The sequence below is a fragment of the Biomphalaria glabrata genome, chromosome 5, assembly GCF_947242115.1.
Source record: "Biomphalaria glabrata chromosome 5, xgBioGlab47.1, whole genome shotgun sequence".
Taxonomy (NCBI): domain Eukaryota; kingdom Metazoa; phylum Mollusca; class Gastropoda; family Planorbidae; genus Biomphalaria; species Biomphalaria glabrata.
In genome coordinates, this window is record NC_074715.1 from 47,864,284 (window position 1) to 47,884,064 (window position 19,781).

The following is a 19,781-nucleotide window of genomic DNA, read 5'->3' on the forward strand; positions in this document are numbered from 1 at the left end:
GCTGCCAACATATCAGACCATAACAACAGAGTGTGGGACATCAACCTAAGTTCTCACTTTGTCTAGCATGACCATTGGAATACAAGCCAGTCTAATGTTGTTACTGTCATCTCTCCCCTTCCCCTTTATTTTTCCTTCTGGTAAAGTTTAGCTGTCTCTTATAGAAGATTGCTTTGCTTTTGAGCATTTTTAATCAGATCAACCACTATGGTTTAAATATAGGAGTAGCCACTCCTTCATGGTCTAAGATGAGCACAATCTTATTTACTAGAAACTCAAAAGATGGCTATGAAGTCCAAGCTTTGATTTGAAAAATCCAGAACGCTGAGTCTGTTGGAATGTTGCCTGCATTAGCTTTTTTTTTTGTCCTCTTTGTTTCCAACCAGTAACTTACAGTATCAGTGTCCTAATACATCATTAAAGTTTGAGACAAGGCAAATGTCTTTGTGCCTGAACTTAAGGAATAGTAATTGAATCAAAGACCAAGTTACAGAGTTTGTTACTCTTGATAATAATAATTTTTTTGCCAGAATTGTTGATTTAAGAACTTAACTGTTTACTCTTTTTTTAACCCCTTTCATTTGCACCTTTCTGTGAAGGCAGTTTTCTTTAAATTTGAAAGTTTTATGCTGCAGCCTTTCTACCTATTCTACCATTGTATTTGAAATTGCAGGCTATCACCAAGTTAGCACATTCCTGCATGCACCCTGTTGAGACTAATATTTCCATTCATTTTGTATTCCTCAGTTCTCCAGATGATAACTTTGACTACACTCATGGAGTACTTCAGATGATTGGCTTTAAAGAGTTTGGTAGCTACCTAAAACTGACACCCGAACAGAGAGCATCAGAGGAAGGAAGGAAAGAGTTTGAACAAGGTGTGTGCATCTCATAGTGTCTGACTTAGATGTTAGTGGTTATAACCTAGAGTTTGAACAAGGTGTGTGCATCTCATAGTGTCTGACTTAGATGTTAGTGGTTATAACCTAGAGTTTGAACAAGGTGTGTGCATCTCATAGTGTCTGACTTAGATGTTAGTGGTTATAACCTAGAGTTTGAACAAGGTGTGTGCATCTCATAGTGTCTGACTTAGATGTTAGTGGTTATAACCTAGAGTTTGAACAAGGTGTGTGCATCTCATAGTGTCTGACTTAGATGTTAGTGGTTATAACCTAGAGTTTGAACAAGGTGTGTGCATCTCATAGTGTCTGACTTAGATGTTAGTGGTTATAACCTAGAGTTGCACAAACTTTTCTGTATGGCCTCCTTCAGTCTATGATTATGGATTATTGCATAGCAATGAGATGAAAGCTATGGACATTGTTTATGCTCAGAACTTTGTCATCCACCCCCCCCCCCCCCTCTCCACACAGCTGATGTGTCCAGAGGAATGGGAGATTTAGGATCAGCGGTTTCACAGATTCAGCCAGGGTGTACTTGCAAGCTTCCTAAAGTCACAGTCTCCAGATTTTTCTTCAGGGTTTACTCCTTTCAAGTGTTGTAGTGTTTTAGAGCCACTTCTGCCCAAAGCTGAATGGTTTAGGTGACAGTTGTTCACTGTCCTCCATTCTCCTGTCAGTTCTGCTGGACCCAATAGCTGAGCTACATGGGAAGGCCTGGAGTTGAACTGGTTGTCAAGAGGCTATTCAATATGCATGCCATTAGAATCATTTTATAGGTAGTGGAGTGCTTATATCCATTAGCACTTGGGTCAGTTACAAAATTTAAAAGTTATTTTGTTCTTCAGTAGCCTTAGAAATGATAAACGTGTGTGTTCCTAATTCAGTTTTAAGAATTAAAGTGTAATAACTAAGAGCTGCCATTGTAACTTTGACTCTAGCCTCTACCAGAAATATTTACTTTATCCATCATGTTAACTGAATAATAATAATATTGTTCTCCATGAGGGAATTTGTCTTACAATTTTTACATTTCTCATAAGGAAAGATACTAGAATGTTATATACATTGTGTTTGAATTGAAATAGACGGGGGTTCTCACTGAGTCAGTTGAGCAGTTGAGCAGCAAGGTAGGAAATTCATTCAGTTTTATGGTTGGGATAAGGGTGAAAAGGCTGAGAAGTGGTCTGTTAGAATAGACTACATAACCAAAGCACTTTTTAAAGTCAGATGGAGACTATGACTTTTTAGTTCAGTACATTACAAGCAGCAGTTTAAACACATTTTTTATTCCAATCTCATAATTAATTACAATTCAAATTAACAATTTTGAACCCAAAATAAAATCACCATTCATCTGTGCTTGTAAACACTTGTTAAACACTTTCTCTTATAAGTTAGTCTCAGTGTGTGTGGAATGACATTACACAAAACATATTTGTGAAAACTAAATGATAATCTCATTATTTTGTCTTGTTCAGGTGTTTCTCAGTTAAAACTTGCTACTCGAAAGTATGCCAGGAAACAGCTGAAATGGATTCAAAACAGATTCTGTGCACGTAAGTCCACTGGTTGAAGTAACAGTATTTAATGTAGTCAGCTCTTAAAATTTGAAAAGGAAACTATGTTAGATATCTAGGTTTATCTATTTAAAATGGAAAATGAAAAACAGTGTTGAGAGTAGTTCTAGCAGTTGCAGTAAAAATTATCCAAAGTGATTGGTTAGATCTAGATCTGCTTTTATCTTATCTTCTATAATACAGACATTACTTCAAAAAAGAAGATGATTACGTCCTGCTTTCACTAGATCGACCTAGGCATGGGCTAATGAAAGAAATCTCTCATCATCTGCTTTTTTTTTTAGATTTCAAGAGTTTGATGTCTTTCTAAGCATCTAAATAAAAAATGGTATATTGTTTTCTGTTACAACTTTTTTTTTACACAGAATAGAAATTTAAAAAAAATAAAAAATTATTAGTTTCCTTACATACAGATTAGTTATGGGCTTCCAAACAACTTGATTGTATTGAGTACTGTAAGGTAAATGATGGGCAGCACTCTAATGAGTTTAAAGTGATTACATTACTTGTCTCTAAATCTTACATTTTGTTTTTGATGTGTAGTGTAGGTCTTTTGTTTCTTGGTACAGTCAGAAGTAGTGACAACTGTCTAATAGGCTCTAAGAACTAGTGTTTTTATTTTTTACATTTTAGGTCCTGGTAGCAATGTTCCACCAGTGTATGCTGTAGACTCAACAGATCTCAAACAGTGGAATCAAACTGTACAGGAAGCTTTAGATGTAGTCACTGCCTTCATGCAGGTAAAATGTGTTTCAGGAAGGACAACTTCGAATTGACAAATACATTTTAAAAAATATCAGTTATCTCTCTTAGAAAAAAAAAACAGGGGATGCCAATACTTTTTAAAACTGTATTTGAAAGTTATTGCCCTTTAATTCTTTTCCACTGAGTGATTAGTGTATCATAAATGAACCCAGTTTGCCAAGGTGAATGTTAACAAAGAGGTATCAACAAAAACTTTCATTCTTATAATAGAAAGAAGTTTGTCTTTGTTCAGTAAATGGCCTCCATAGTTTAAAGAGTTGTTTACATGTGTGACTGGGGTCTGTGTCCAAGGGACTACTTGATTGGCTGTTTGAGCTTTCAATGTTAACATATGTCCCTCACTGAACATGATAATAGTTTTCTAGAGAATCCAACTCCTTACAACATGAAGTCAGGAATACACTGAACCTCATAGTAATAGTTGCATGCTTTCAACATTTTATTTCTTTTGCCGTCAACATTTATTGGAGTGGCTAAAACTCCACAGTATTTCAAATAGTTTGTTTCATTGGCCCAACCTAATGAAAGTGAGAGCCCATTATGTTCACAGTCAACTTCATCAGCCAGTCCAGATGTACTGCTTCTACCTGAGGTACTAATCTGATTTCAAATAAAACTTTGACCTTTTTTTTTTTCCTTTCTAAAACTACTTTCTACTGTTGATCAAATGTTTTCTTTGTAGGTTAGTCTTTTGAACTGTGAGATCATTCTGGAATGGGACATTTGTTTTTTTTTAATGTTGTTGTTAAAGAAAACTGGTTTAGTTTTCAATGTAGCTGTCTTGAATGGAATAATAGGCTAAGAGATATTTTCTGTAAAAAATTTGTAGGATTTTGCTATATTGAATCCAAAGATGTTAAAACATTGTAGTCAAAAGTAAAGAATGTAACTATCCCTCAGTACTAAAATATTACAATGTTCTTTAAAAAAAGGGGGGTAGGGCATCTTTTCCATTTTACTTTTTCCCACTGCTTGGATAAGCACAACTTTATTCAAGAGAGACACATTGTATTAATTTAGAAAAATCAAAACTACTTTTGATAATTTCCTCAAACTAAAATAGTCTCTAGGCCGCATAGATTCAAAGTTGCACAGAATTGACATAATGTGGTCATAAATAATACAGTGGGAAGCGTGGTCAAGAAGACAAGTACGCTTGAACTTGGCTTGGCTTGGCTACCTAGAAGGGGGCTCGAGGTTCGACACCCGACTCGGGCAGAGTTGTGTTTACTGAGCGCCTAAAGGCAGCACGGAAAACCAAGAAAACCAACTCCTAGATACCCCCTCCCCCCCACTGGTCCACAAATGAGATTGGACCAAAGCGCTCTGAGCCTGCTATAAGCATGAAAGTAGCGCTATATAAAAGCTATAAATATATATATATATATATATATATATATACTATAGATATTCCAACAACTTTTTTTTCTCTATAAAACAGCATCTGTAAAGTTGACTTGTATTTTCAGGAGTCCCTGGAAAGGGAAAAAGCCTCTATTAATTGTTTAGTCTGTCTGTACCTATGAATCTGAAAAACTATAAGCTGTATTCAAAATTCTATTTCATGGTTTCTTAGACACGCTAAAGAAAATGCTATGTTTTGGCTTTTTGAATTAAATATGCAAATGATTTTTTTTTTATGCCTCAAGCATTTTTGAAGTAACAATAAAAATAAAAACCAATAGATACTTAGTATACAAATATTGTTAGGTTCATCAGCTACTTAAATTCTTCTGGGTGTGGAGTCCTGCATTGAGACATTGTATGCTGTTTCCAGGCAGTCATATACTTGTTTCATAGGTGACAGTAGTAACATGTTCATATCTCAAAATGAAATCATTACACCCTCAAGTTTGTCACCTGATTAATTTTCCACTCAGATAAACACAGCCCACAATTTGTTTGTGAAGCACAAAATTACTAAGTAATCTTTAGGAAACTAAGTGGATAGCAACAATCCAAAATTATTTTATACTCCCTTCCCCCCACGCACCCAACCCCACCAAAAAATACTTGTAGGTGAGGTTAATTTGGAGGTCTCATTCATTTAAATTTTAAAATTCTGGTTCTGGTTTAGTTTTCTATGATTGAATTCTTGTTGAGGTCAGATATACTATGTGCAGAACAATAAGAATCTCTAGTCACCATCTAACAAACTTGATTGTTGGTCACTAAATGCTTAGTCCTGTTCAATGGTTGCAGTGTTAGCCTCCAACATCAACTTGATTTATAGTTTGTCCTGATTTCATGATAGTTTCTTCCAATGGAGATAAAAACTGTCTTTATTGTGACCCACTAGGGCAAGACACCAGAGAAAGAGCCAGTCTCCATCACCAGGAAGTTGAATGCAGTGCCAGCTAGAAATGTTTGCAATGTTTGTGCTGGACAAATTTTCATACGTCTTGATGAATGGCAAGGTGAGAGTATGTGTTGGGACATGAAATGGCAAAACAAAGGAATGATCAATGAAAACTAAATCATAAGAATTTTAACCCTATGGAACTTGTTGCATCACTGAAAAAGTCAGTCTAATGTGACTCTTGTGTCATTAGTCAAGAAAACGTTCCATTAGTGTTAGAGTACAGACTCATGTAATATCTCACACTTATTTTGTTTATCCACAGAGCATCTGAAAACTAAGAAACACAAACACAACTTGAAGTCCATCACAAAACAGAGACAGAAACTTTGTGACACTTTGGAGGCCAGAGCTGCACAGCTTGCATCAACTCAACAGACAGCAGTACCTGAGAGTCAAGCAGACAAAACAGAAGGAGAATAGAAGAATATTGGACCAGATTTGTTTGATATGTAACTAAAAAATGTGATCAAATGTTGATGTATATGAATGTAGCATGTTGTTTGACCTCGTGCAAGCAGGCATGACATTAATATGTAAATAAATATGTAAACAATTGTAACTGAGTTTGTATAAATATTTATTGTGTACATAAACTATATACATTTACCATATAAACAATGTAAAATATAATTGTCACAGCAATATAAACAACTGGACTGACATAGCCTTGGAATTATACACTCGTATAGTGGAGCAGAAAACTGACCTCTTAATAAATTTTAAAGGATGCTAGAGATGTTACTGCTGACTAACTGCATTGAAATACTCTTTCTTCCCTAGCGCTATTAGAGCATGGAATGGGTTGCCTGAGCTAGCCAGGAAAACCAGTGACTTGGCAGAATTTAAGTCATTGGTTAATATGCATGACACGTAGGACGTAATCATCTTCTTTTTTGAAGTAACGTCTGTATTATATAAGATATAATCTATGAATTTTTGTACAAGAATTTGCATTAGTAATACTATTCTAAGGGCATGGTGGCTGAGTGGTAAAACACTTTGCTTCTGTACTGTGGAGTTCACATTCTATTGAAGTTATGAATTTAGAGCTCTAATGTGGTACCTAGCATACATTGGGGAAGTAAAGGTGGTTGGTCGTTAACTGAACCTTCTAACATCCTCTTCCCTCATACATTGCAAGGTCTGGTACTTGTGGGCCAGTACTAGTGGGCCTTAGTTTGTAGACAATGACAATAGTTTTAGAACACAGTTCAGATTTTCATAATTGTTTTGGTTTGTTGTTTGCCTCTCTAAAAATTAAACTAAACTTTTCCCAAGGCTTAACCTCCCCTGGTATAAAAAAATATTTGTTAAATAATTTAACACAACATCTGATTACAGACTTTTTAAAAACCAAAACAGAAATCTAACTTTCTATAATAGTTCTACATTTATAGGTGCATTAAAAGGTAAAAATTTTGTCAGGAGTGAATGTCCATGTATTGTCAGTATGGATTTCTGTTTAACAGTTGTAAAGCTTTTAATAGTATAAAAATGGTCTGACAAGCTGTTTTAAAATACCTTTTAAAAAAGACCAAGCAAGAATTTCATTCAGTAAAAAGGTCAACACTGCTGTGTACACTAAAATGACACCACAATTTATTATGTTTCAACAAGGACAAAAAATGCATAAAGTAAAAACATCTGTACAATTAAGTTCTAGATCCAGACCAAAAAAAAATTAAAGAATGCATAAAATTTGATCAGTCTTCATTACTGACCGAACTGTATCACTTTATTCTATCCTGCTCTACATACAATTACTGTCTTTAGTAGTAAATTATTTTTTAGTTATTACTAGGACAGTTTTTTGTTTCTAATGAGCAGGTCCTCTTCAACATTCATCATCTAACAAGTAGTGTTTCAATTCCCTCATTTACAATAATAAATATTTTCAACAGATTCTGTGGAATGTTAATGCTTTTATGATGTGTAGGCCTTAATTAACATTAGACAAGGGGCATTTAATTAACCTTACTTGACTTATGTTTAAACCTGTAGGTCATCTTTTTCCATAGAGTATCACCTTTGTTCCTCTGATGGGCCAAGTGACCATCTTCCACCATATCCAGGCCACTGTCACTGGTTTCACGGTGGGGTATAACATCACCGTTGCGAGAACGTAGAAAAGACTCGTAAGACCCCTGCTGTGAATTGGCACTCAAGAACACATCTCCCTCATCAGTCAGTTCTGTGAAGGCCATACTCTTGGAAGTATTTCTGCCTTTTGTGCCAAATTTGGAATCTGCATAGCTGAAGTGTCTGACACTGTTAAATCCTGGGACAGATCCTGAACTGTGTCGTTTGTTCTTTCCAAGAGTGTTTTGTTTGAACATTAAATGTTTCTGATTCAGCTTAGGCTTTGCTGCTTCTGAGGTTGACTTTCTGGTTAGTGTATTTTTGTTAGATTTTTGGCGAAGCTCTACATTGTTGTCATCATCATCTGAGAGATATTGAGAGAAGTCTTCGCCGTCATAGACTTTGGACAGAGGCCTGGCTTTGGGGTTCCGCTGTCCACCCTCAGGGCTATCGGGGTCATCTGTGTCCTCCGAAGTGAAGTCCAGTGTGCGCTCCTCTTCATCGTAGTCTGGGGCGGGAATGAACACTTCTTCAGAAACATGAACATCCACAGAGTTAGAGTGTGAAAGGTCAACTGTTGGATGGTGATGCTTTCCATTAATGTGAGGTGGTTTCTCTGGAGCTTCACCTGCATTCAGCGTGTCCACAATGGACATCAAAGAGGCGGCTGGATTGTCCACACCTTGGTCGTGGTCACTGGAATATGAAATCAAGGTCGATGTGTCCGAATGAATGTTCTGTGTACGCATTGAGTTCTCAACATCTCTCATCTGGTCGTTATACAGGTGTCCGAAGTCATTAGGGGCATCATTAATATGACCATTGTCATGGTTATTCCCATTGACATCAACAGAGTCATTGTCTTCTTCACTTGACAAGGGTGCCAGCACCATAGGTACATTTTTATCCCCAATGACCCATGGCTTAGGTTTGGTCAGAGTCTGGTTAGTCCTGCTCACACTGTTACCTGACAACCCCAGAGACACATTAGGTGTGTCATTTTGTAGTGACAGGAAGTCGTTTTGGCCGCTGAGAATTTTGGGCTTGTAGCCACCAAACTTTTTCATGCCTGGCCCGGAGACCGCATTCTTCTTTTTGCTCAGCTGGATCTGCTGCTTGGTTTCCTGGTTTTCGTAGGTAAAGGCAATGTTCTTCCCAGCGTTGCTGAAGATCTCATGAATTTTGGGTCCTTTGGACATTTTCCCAAAAGTCTAGTTATTCCCTGATGAAACAGGATGTATGGAGTTGTTTTGGGGTATCACATAGACTTGAATGGGGAGGATGGCTTTGGTTGGTGCAGTGGACTAGGAAGTACTTCATTAGAAATTATGACCAGGATTACAATCTTTGATTAAACGTCATGCATCTGGGGAAAGAAAAAGAAATATGTATTAAAAGTCTGATTTATAGACAGTAAACAATTTGTTAAATGAAGCTTATCGTACAAGTAGGCCTAAACATGACATATTAAAATTGTATAGCCACCACAAGGATCAGCCAAGACGCACGAGATTCCTCAAATTGATCATTTACATTTTCGCGGAACAATATGCGATGTTCTCCGTAGACAGTCATGTTAAAATCTCATTTGCGCCTCCGCAATGCTAAGCTCATACTATCAGTGCACAGCATGTCAAGTCCTAATGAATGGTAACACCATGCTAAGCTCATACTATCAGTGCACAGCATGTCAAGTCCTAATGAATGGTAACACCATGCTAAGCTCATACTATCAGTGCACAGCATGTCAAGTCCTAATGAATGGTAACACCATGCTAAGCTCATACTATCAGTGCACAGCATGTCAAGTCCTAATGAATGGTAACACCATGCTAAGCTCATACTATCAGTGCACAGCATGTCAAGTCCTAATGAATGGTAACACCATGCTAAGCTCATACTATCAGTGCACAGCATGTCAAGTCCTAATGAATGGTAACACCATGCTAAGCTCATACTATCAGTGCACAGCATGTCAAGTCCTAATGAATGGTAACACCATGCTAAGCTCATACTATCAGTGCACAGCATGTCAAGTCCTAATGAATGGTAACACCATGCTAAGCTCATACTATCAGTGCACAGCATGTCAAGTCCTAATGAATGGTAACACCATGCTAAGCTCATACTATCAGTGCACAGCATGTCAAGTCCTAATGAATGGTAACACCATGCTAAGCTCATACTATCAGTGCACAGCATGTCAAGTCCTAATGAATGGTAACACCACGAGTAGCAGATGTTATTTCGAGCACTATAAAATCAAGAGACACTTGGGGACGGACGAACAAAGAGTCAAATAGCAATTAAAGGCCTACATAAAACACTGAGCCACCTACAAATACAAAACACAACCTAATAAAAGTGCTCGAAAAGATAAAGACACATTTCTTATTTCATTTGCTAGGACTTATTCGTACAAGTGTTCTTCCTCCCTATTGCTTTTAGAATGACAGGATATGGTTGCCGGAATCAGCCAGGTCACCCAATTACTTAGCAAAGTTTACAAGTACAACTAGATAAGTACGCGTAGAGGGTAATTATCTTCTCTGTAATTTATAAAATAAATAGAAGACAACACACACTCAGACACACACACACACACTCAGACACACACACACACTAGCGGTTCTCTACGGGGCCGCTAAAAACTGCATGACGGAAGGGACGGGTGAGGCATTTTAATTTAAACAGTAATTAATAACATACCTATGTCACAAATACAGATACCACCAATAAAGATTCCCTAGTACTTCAGCTGACCCTGCCAAGGTTACATCCGTGTTTGTTTAACAAATTGAGTTTAACAACGTACGTTATTTTGCGTTAATTGTATTACGCTACAAACTTACCCTCGACAAATATCAAGGGGGGAAACACTCTATTTCAACACATTCACATAATCTCGTTAAACCATGGTTAAACGAGCGTGGTCTATATGAATTCAATAAAGTTTAGGCAGAGTCAGTTCCCCTTCTTTCCGCTCTCCACCCAAAAGTTTACATACATGTGCACATAAATCTGAACTAGCAGTATTCTATCACATACTGGGGGACACAGTCCTTTCATCTTGTTGAACTAACGTATCGGTCTATCTAAATACGATAAGCCTACAATCAAATGTACATACCATATCGCCAGCATTATGCCCCAGACCTATTGATACAGCCAATCCACACACTTAATGTTTATACAGACCTACGATATTTATTCTATGCTAAAGAAAAATAAAGGGGGGGGGGGGAGTTGAAACCGGTTCGATAATTATAAGCGTTAATCTGTTTCTATTTTTAGAGTAGGGGATTTCCTTATTCTAATGAAGGGAAATTACGCACGAGCAGTGACTCAGCAGTGAGTAACTCTTGGTTGATCCAAGCTGTACATTTCAAAAAAAAATTCCAAGGATGTAGATTTTACTATTTGTAGCTACAGTCTAGTGAAAGTAATAAGTAATGTAATTTTTTAAATCAATTCTTACTTTAGGTTACAATAAAATCGGATCTCATTAAACCCGATCGGATCGTCAACGTTTGCATTGGTCGAATAGGGTATGCTGGGATTGTCTTTAAAATAGATTGGTCAGTATGGGGACCGAACCCACGACATTCGTGTTATTAACGCGATCAACTTCGTTGCCAGAGTCGAGAATTTCTAGACTTTTTACCAACTTTTACCTCCCATCCACTTTCCATCCAGCCGTGACGAAAGTGTGAGCAGACATTTTGGTTGTATCTTTGGACTTCTAGAGCAATGACGTGCATCAAATAATTAGCTACCAATACAACCATTACTGTCCAAACTCAAGACAGTCTACACTATTGACATATAAGAATGAAATCATAAAAGACTTGTCTATTTACAATCCGTGGAACATCGCAATAAAACTTTGAAAACTTGAAGCGCGATATCACACAACCATCCAATTTTTGCAAGGGTACACATTGATATGGGCCAATAAATGTAACTTCATACTTCTAGGAGCCAACCAATATCTCATGTAGGACTAGCTTGTCAGGGTAGTCATGTAGGACTAGCTTGTCAGGGTAGTCATGTAGGACTAGCTTGTCATGGTAGTCATGTAGGACTTGCTTGTCAGGGTAGTCATGTAGGACTTGCTTGTCAGGGTAGTCATGTAGGACTAGCTTGTCATGGTACTCATGTAGGACTTGCTTGTCAGGGTAGTCATGTAGGACTTGCTTGTCAGGGTAGTCATGTAGGACTTGCTTGTCAGGGTAGTCATGTAGGACTTGCTTGTCAGGGTAGTCATGTAGGACTTGCTTGTCAGGGTAGTCATGTAGGACTTGCTTGTCATGGTAGTCATGTAGGACTTGCTTGTCAGGGTAGTCATGTAGGACTTGCTTGTCATGGTAGTCATGTAGGACTTGCTTGTCATGGTAGTCATGTAGGACTTGCTTGTCAGGGTAGTCATGTAGGACTTGCTTGTCAGGGTAGTCATGTAGGACTTGCTTGTCATGGTAGTCATGTAGGACTTGCTTGTCAGGGTAGTCATGTAGGACTTGCTTGTCAGGGTACTCATGTAGGACTTGCTTGTCATGGTAGTCATGTAGGACTTGCTTGTCAGGGTAGTCATGTAGGACTTGCTTGTCATGGTAGTCATGTAGGACTTGCTTGTCAGGGTAGTCATGTAGGACTTGCTTGTCAGGGTAGTCATGTAGGACTTGCTTGTCATGGTAGTCATGTAGGACTTGCTTGTCATGGTAGTCATGTAGGATATGCTTGTCATGGTAGTCATGTAGGACTTGCTTGTCATGGTAGTCATGTAGGACTTGCTTGTCATGGTAGTCATGTAGGACTTGCTTGTCATGGTAGTCACACCTCCCTTTGCACCAATTCACACACAAGTTACACAGACCTCCCTAAGTTGAATAGTGAGAACCTTCTTGTTTGGTTAGGGGAGATAATGAAAACATTGACTTGCTTGCCCCTGGCTATGAGAGAAACTTCCTGGAGAACTGATGGTGCTGTGCTCTACTGCGTAGTTCATCTCTTACACGCAGGAATAGTTTCAAGAAAACAATGAAAAGATTTATTTTTTTTTATTTGAATGTTTCAAAAAGTAAAAAGATTTAATTTGATTTCTAAATTCCTTTTTTTCCACCGCGTTTAATTATATTCTTACATCACTAGTGCAGGCATCAGCCTGGTGTAAGTACTCTGAAAACTGAAGCCGTTTTTCAATGTTCGCAAATGAAGCGTTGCATTTGTTTGGTGTTATGGAGTGTGTATGTGTGTTTCTACTGTGACGGTTGGAGGAGGTTAGCGATTAGTTGTGAATGATTTTGTTTATAAAGTTGTACCCCCCCCCCATCCGGCCAGACACGCTAAGTGGTTATGAATGATGTAATCGATCTCTATTGTACTTGACACACGATGGTAGATTCGCCCCCATTTACATAAATTAAATGGCATACACATAGCAATAAAACACTATGATAATCTAATCTCATCTAAGCCAGTAGGTGCCACTAGAGCTGACCACGTCTAGGCCAGTAGGTGCCACTAGAGCTGACCACGTCTAGGCCAGTACCACTAGAGCTGACCACATCTTGGCCAATAGGTGCCACTAGAGCTGACCACGTCTAGGCCAGTAGGTGCCACTAGAGCTGACCACGTCTAGGCCAGTAGGTGCCACTAGAGCTGACCACGTCTAGGCCAGTAGGTGCCACTAGAGCTGACCACATCTAGGCCAGTAGGTGCCACTAGAGCTGACCACATCTAGGCCAGTAGGTGCCACTAGAGCTGACCACATCTAGGCCAGTAGGTGCCACTAGAGCTGACCACATCTAGGCCAGTAGGTGCCACTAGAGCTGACCACATCTAGGAGTAGGTGCCACTAGAGCTGACCACGTCTAGGCCAGTAGGTGCCACTAGAGCTGACCACATCTAGGCCAGTAGGTGCCACTAGAGCTGACCACGTCTAGGCCAGTAGGTGCATTTAGAGCTGACCACGTCTAGACCTAGTTGTAAACATTGTGCATTAGACATTTCACACCAGGCCAGCACAACGACCAAACCGCTTTTACTAACTAACCCATTAGAGGGGGACGTCCTATTACTAACTAACCCATTAGAGGGGGACGTCCTATTACTAACTAACCCATTAGAGGGGGACGTCCTATTACTAACTAACCCATTAGAGGGGGACGTCCTATTACTAACTAACCCATTAGAGGGGGACGTCCTATTACTAACTAACCCATTAGAGGGGGACGTCCTATTACTAACTAACCCATTAGAGGGGGACGTCCTATTACTAACTAACCCATTAGAGGGGGACGTCCTATTACTAACTAACCCATTAGAGGGGGACGTCCTATTACTAACTAACCCATTAGAGGGGGACGTCCTATTACTAACTAACCCATTAGAGGGGGACGTCCTATTACTAACTAACCCATTAGAGGGGGACGTCCTATTACTAACTAACCCATTAGAGGGGGACGTCCTATTACTAACTAACCCATTGGAGCTTGGTGGACGTCCTAAAGATTCCGAAATTAAAATACCCAGTCTTAACAACGATTCGAAGCCGGTTTTTTTTTCAACGAAGAATGCAAATGGATATAAGCCAGAAGTAGGGTCTATATATTCAATAAGCAATGACGTAACCCGAAAAGGTCACTGAGGTCACTGCTTCACTGGATATAAAATTCTATTACTTATTCTGCTTGCTACATATTACATCTTATCTTATATAATACAGACGTTACTTCAAAAAAGAAAATGATTACGTCCTACGCGTCATGCATTTAGTCATGCATATTAACCAATGACTTAAATTCTGCCAAGTCACTGGTTTTCCTGGCTAGCTCAGGCAACCCATTTCATGCTCTAATAGCACTAGGGAAGAAGGAGTATTTGTACAAATTTGTCCTAGCATATGTGTGATGCTCCAGTGTTTCAACAGAGTAAGTGATAGGTGAAGGTGATTATGAAAAGAAATTGTTAAACAAGTAGGCCTAATATAACGGTAATAATAAATTTAAAACAAATGTCCATATTATGTTCAATTAATTTAGGTTTGGGTTGTCATTGAACAAAAAAAAAAAAAATTGACCAGTTTTGGAATCCACGTTATTAGCGCGATACTCTTTCGCTGCCAGACTCCATGAAGAAAATGTAAGCTGCTAGGAGTTGAAAAAGACTTGTTCAAACAATCCTCGTTTGGTTTTCATATGGTAATCAATACAACTAGACTGCACTTAGACATGGTCTGAGCCTATAAACAGATACCTATCATTGACCACATTTAAAACTGTTGTAAAAAAAAAAAAAAAACATGAAGATTTACATTTACGACTTCTAACCAAATGAAAAACTACTCAACACGTAGGCGTAAGTATCAGTTTTACGACATTAAAAAAGGTCTTTAAAAATGCAGACTACACATAGGAGTTGACAAAGAGAGGTCTTTGTTAATAAGTTAAGTCCAAATAGTGAAATAAAAAAAAACACACACAATTTGATTCCATGAGGAAAACATACTTGGATATAATCCCATATGAAAGTAATAAACCGTGACATCTCCAGTGTCTTTATTTATTGCGTGACACGAAATGTGTCCTGATAACACACACGCTTTAAACTGAAATAACACAAATCCAACTGAAACTGATTTCACAGAACTTTTCTACAATACACGACACAGGTAAAACAGACACGCACAAGTTATCATTGTCCCTGCTTATCATCAACTTTATTATCACTTTGATTATCTGCTAGATAAAAAGGAATGAAATCGATACCGCAGGACTAAGTAGCTCGGGAGATAACTCGCCATGTTAGACAACTCTGTCACTGTATCCTACTTAACTAACAGTTGTCGGCGTTTTCGAGCACCGCCCATCTTGTAGCCGCCCCTTAGTTCAACCATGGAACTATACTAATGGTTCAACCAAAACAAGTTGTACATTGGGAGGTTGAAAAACTCATTACATGCATATAACGAATGCGTTAGAATTATTAAATATATTTAATGGTGCCGGTAATACTTTAGCATCTACAACTTTGTACTGTATTTGTTACATGTATGAATTATGCATATAAATCGAATGTAACTAAGACGAATAAGTTCACATTTCTATAGAACACTATTCTTTGCCTTAATTTTTCGCTGATAAAGTTTTCCGTGGTCCAAAACTCTTTTTTACAAAGCTTATATCAACTCTGTCTGTCTGTCTGTCTGGTAAAAAGTTTTAACATGTTTTTTTCTGACATTTCCCATTCTCGGATCAAGTTAAAAATTCGCCCAATTATTCATTGAACCTGACCAAGATATGAAACAATTTTTAAAAATGTAACAATGAGTTAATTAATTGTTGGTGATTAATTATTTTGCCTGACTTCAAAATAAGGGAAATAAATGTTACTTAAAGAGAGATGTGGAGATATTTACATACATATATATGTACCGTATGTATGTTTATGGATATAGTCCCCTTATTACGTTTTGACACGTTTTTTTTTCTCCCACTTCCCATTCTCGGACCAAGATGAAATTTTGCTTAATTATTCTTAATACTCGAATCAATCGAAAAATTAACCAATTAATTAATCATTTAGTACTAATTAATTTTGCTTTATATAACAGAAGCAGAGCTAAACACTGTAATTTTCAGATAAATAGCAGTACTTAGATTTTTTTCCCCTTAGATACGCTTTGGTTTTAAAAAGTATTCTTTTTTTTTTTCTTTTGCTTATTAAATTCTTCCAACAGGGATTTCATTTTTTTTTTTAGTTTTTCCCCCTTGCAGCAGTAAATATGTCTACATTTCCGCCCTAGAAAAGAATCGATAATCCTCATATCGAGATTGTAAATTGTTCTAGTATTTTTTTAGATAAATAACTTTCAAATAACTTTCAGAATGGTTTGATTAGATCAGATGTACTAGTTATAAGCTAGAACGACGTGCTGAAATATACCTTTATGAAAAGTGTGTGCGTGCGCGCGCGAGTGTGTGTGTGTAGCATTGCTACCTAATCAACATGTACGAATTCTGTCAGCATTAATCCGTGTCTTTTACACTTGACTTCATCACATACAAACCAGGTCCCCCCCTCCCCCCCCCCCCCAATCCCTTAAATTATTTTTTAAGCAGACAAGGCGGAGGTAACTGCTACATGGAGGACTTTTCATGAAAGATCATCTATCGCTTTCTGCTTGGCTTAGAGCGTTTTCATTTCAGTTCTTTCAGTGATGGTTTGCAGATCTACACGCCAGCTATCGCCCGGTCACACAGGGGTTAGATCTAGAATTTTATTTCCGTTACCGTTTTAGAATGAAAGAATACGAGACATGTTCAAAAGAAAATAATAAATTGCTCTAAGACAGACGGATGCGAAATTGAGAATGTCCTTATTAACAAAATTTAATATACACTTTCCAAATTGGCCAGCTTTTTTTTTGTTTTCCTGAAAAGTAGATCTAGTATACTGAGAGCAAAGTAAACATCATTGCAGTGTTCTATATTTCCAGGACCACATCATTAGAGGCACGGACTTCCAGAGGAAAACAATTCCAGAGTGTCGTCTGCATGTCACAAACTTGCTAACGACCAGAATTGAAATCTCTATCTAGGTCATTCATTGTGCGGTATCCCTGACGTCATTAGATGAACTGGAGATAACCTGTAGCTAAATATAGACATTTGACGACTATATCGAATTTTGGTCTAGTAATATAAACAGTCTATGATATAATATGAAAATAAGTGGTTATTGTTTGGATATAAAGGTTATACAAATGTATTGAAAGGGTATGAAATAACCCGTCTCCAGCATGTATTGTTCTGTATTCAAGACACTAGTGCTAGAAACCTAAGAAAAAAAGTCAGACCTTTTTTATTTCCTGATTACAATAGAAATAGACATAACATTAAAAAAGTAATTGTATGTGTGTTTCTATTGAACTATTTGATGGTTACTAAAAATAACATAAAGGAATGTAACTCAAAACGATGAAAAGATAATTTGTTTTCCTACAAAACAAAACTTAAAGGTTAAGTTCCTATGAAGTGAATAGAGGTAGGCCTAGAGTCTATAGACAGTCTGATTAGCATTGACTCTACTTTGTGATCTGACAAGTTACCCCCCAATGTTGATAAATGATTTTAAAATACTTCATTGTACGAGTTCGTGCTGTATGGGTCTACAACTTGGTTTGAACATCAGAATTGGAGATCGAAATGATTCTAGATCTGAAGACATAGTCCAATAGTCCAGGTAATTCTAGATCTGAAGACACAGTCAAACAGTCCAGGTAATTCTAGATCTGAAGACATAGTCAGATAGTCCAGGTAATTCTAGATCTGAAGACATAGTCAAATAGTCCATGTAATTCTAGATCTGAAGACACAGTCAAATAGTCCAGGTAATTCTAGATCTGAAGACATAGTCAGATAGTCCAGGTAATTCTAGATCTGAAGACATAGTCAAATAGTCCAGGTAATTCTAGATCTGAAGACACAGTCAAATAGTCCAGGTAATTCTAGATCTGAAGACACAGTCAAATAGTCCAGGTAATTCTAGATCTGAAGACATAGTCAAATAGTCCAGGTAATTCTAGATCTGAAGACATAGTCAAATAGTCCAGGTAATTCTAGATCTGAAGACATAGTCAGATAGTCCCTGGCCACACTCCAAAAGTTCAAGACCAAATAAAATAAGAAAGCACAGTACTCAGGACAATGGCTAGCGTGTTACAACAAATCACCTAATCAATGGCGCTGGTTATTATAGAATGACTTGTTATCAGAAACTATTTGAAACTCATCAATAACATATAAAAACCAATCAGTTCAATGGTGGAGGGCACAAAGAGATCAATAAACATTTCAGTTTTTTTTGGTCTGCAAGCATGATACAATCAATAACAAAAGGTTAAGTCCCTTGGCGAGTGGAAAAAAAAAGGGGAGGGAACAGGCTGGAGGGCGAGAGAGACAGAAAGAAAAAGGAAGAGAAAGAGAGTGTGTGTGTGAGTGTGTGTAAGAGAGAGAGTGTTTGTGTGAGAAAGTGTGTGTGAATATGAGTGTGTGTGAGCGTGTGTTCGAGAGATTGTATGCGTAAGAGATTGTGTGTGAATATGTGTGTTAGGGTGTGTGTGTGTGAGAGAAAGAGAAAGACAGAATGAGATTGACAGAGAGAATGAAAGAGACAGAGAAACGGACAGAGAGACAGAGAGTGAAAGAGAAGCATAGGGAGAGAGAAAAAGAGAGAGGGAGAATTAGGAAGGGAAAAGAGAAAGACTGAAAGAGCGAGAGAAAGAGACAGAGAGACGGAATGAGAGAGAGAGAGAGAGAATGTTTTAAACATGTTCCTGTGAACGGATCACTCTCGAATTATAAAAACCTTCATATAAATCGATTCTAATCCAATAATTTCAAAAACTGTTTTTATCAGAGTAGCTGACCTGAATATACAGTTAGCAGTGACTTATTACTAATTATAGCGACTGACACCTTTATCTGGGGCTCTACATCGATGATAAGTTTTGTCCAAGGTCGTTACCGAAGCGGTGCATCCTAATTACTCCTAAGGTACACATTTGGTTCGACTAGCCAAGACGTGGATCACACTCCCTTTACAGCCATCAGAAATTTTATATAACTTAAAAAAGTAAATTTAAAAAACTTGTATAATGTTGAGATTACATTTAATTTATACAATATAACTAGAGCTTATATGTAGGCTAAATAGTTCTAGCTACTTTTGTAGCGAGTCTGTAGTTTGTCAATAAAAAAAAAAAGGAAAACTAATTTGTTTAAGACTTATCTTCACACTCTAAATTTCTTTAGCATTGCAAAATACGAGTCACAAGGAAGAGAAAAATCTTCAACCAAATATCATGGTCTTAAAACAGGTTTTTGAAAACAAAATTGCACGGTTTCAATAGACCAAAAAGGCACAGATCCAGCAGGCTTTACGTGTGTAAATAAATCATGTGTGTGTGTGTTTTGCAATAGATGAAACTGTTCGATTAGTTCCCCTTTTATCAAAATTTCCTTTGAATTAGTCAAACTAACTCTTTGTAAGACATCTCGAGATATGTAGCCGAGACCTGGAGAAAATCAAAAACCG

The 19,781-nt window shown here is 37.7% G+C and overlaps 2 protein-coding genes across 6 annotated transcripts in view; one reads left to right on the forward strand and one right to left on the reverse strand.

Moving 5' to 3' along the window:
* Nucleotides 1-6,132, forward strand: part of LOC106058753 (tRNA dimethylallyltransferase-like) — a 61,587-nt gene extending 55,455 nt beyond the window's left edge. Inside the window, exons 7-11 of the mRNA XM_056030068.1 lie at nucleotides 748-878; nucleotides 2,381-2,458; nucleotides 3,113-3,219; nucleotides 5,544-5,661; nucleotides 5,869-6,132. Of these exons, the coding sequence (XP_055886043.1) occupies nucleotides 748-878; nucleotides 2,381-2,458; nucleotides 3,113-3,219; nucleotides 5,544-5,661; nucleotides 5,869-6,026 (592 nt within the window). The 3' untranslated portion in view covers nucleotides 6,027-6,132. The remainder of the gene's footprint in view (nucleotides 1-747; nucleotides 879-2,380; nucleotides 2,459-3,112; nucleotides 3,220-5,543; nucleotides 5,662-5,868) is intronic.
* Nucleotides 6,133-6,166: 34 nt separating this feature from the next.
* The window catches only part of LOC106058759 (uncharacterized), a 28,343-nt gene continuing 14,728 nt past the window's right edge, over nucleotides 6,167-19,781 (reverse strand). For 2 of the 5 annotated variants that reach the window (XM_056030074.1, XM_056030075.1), the window contains exon 2: nucleotides 6,167-9,051. In XM_056030074.1, coding sequence (XP_055886049.1) covers nucleotides 7,571-8,884 — 1,314 coding nt within the window. In that variant the 5' untranslated portion in view covers nucleotides 8,885-9,051 and the 3' untranslated portion in view covers nucleotides 6,167-7,570. Of the gene's footprint in view, nucleotides 9,052-10,815; nucleotides 10,835-14,763; nucleotides 14,783-15,191; nucleotides 15,385-19,781 lie in introns of those variants that run through there. The other 3 variants (XM_013216257.2, XM_056030076.1, XM_056030077.1) reach the window with 3 other exon arrangements.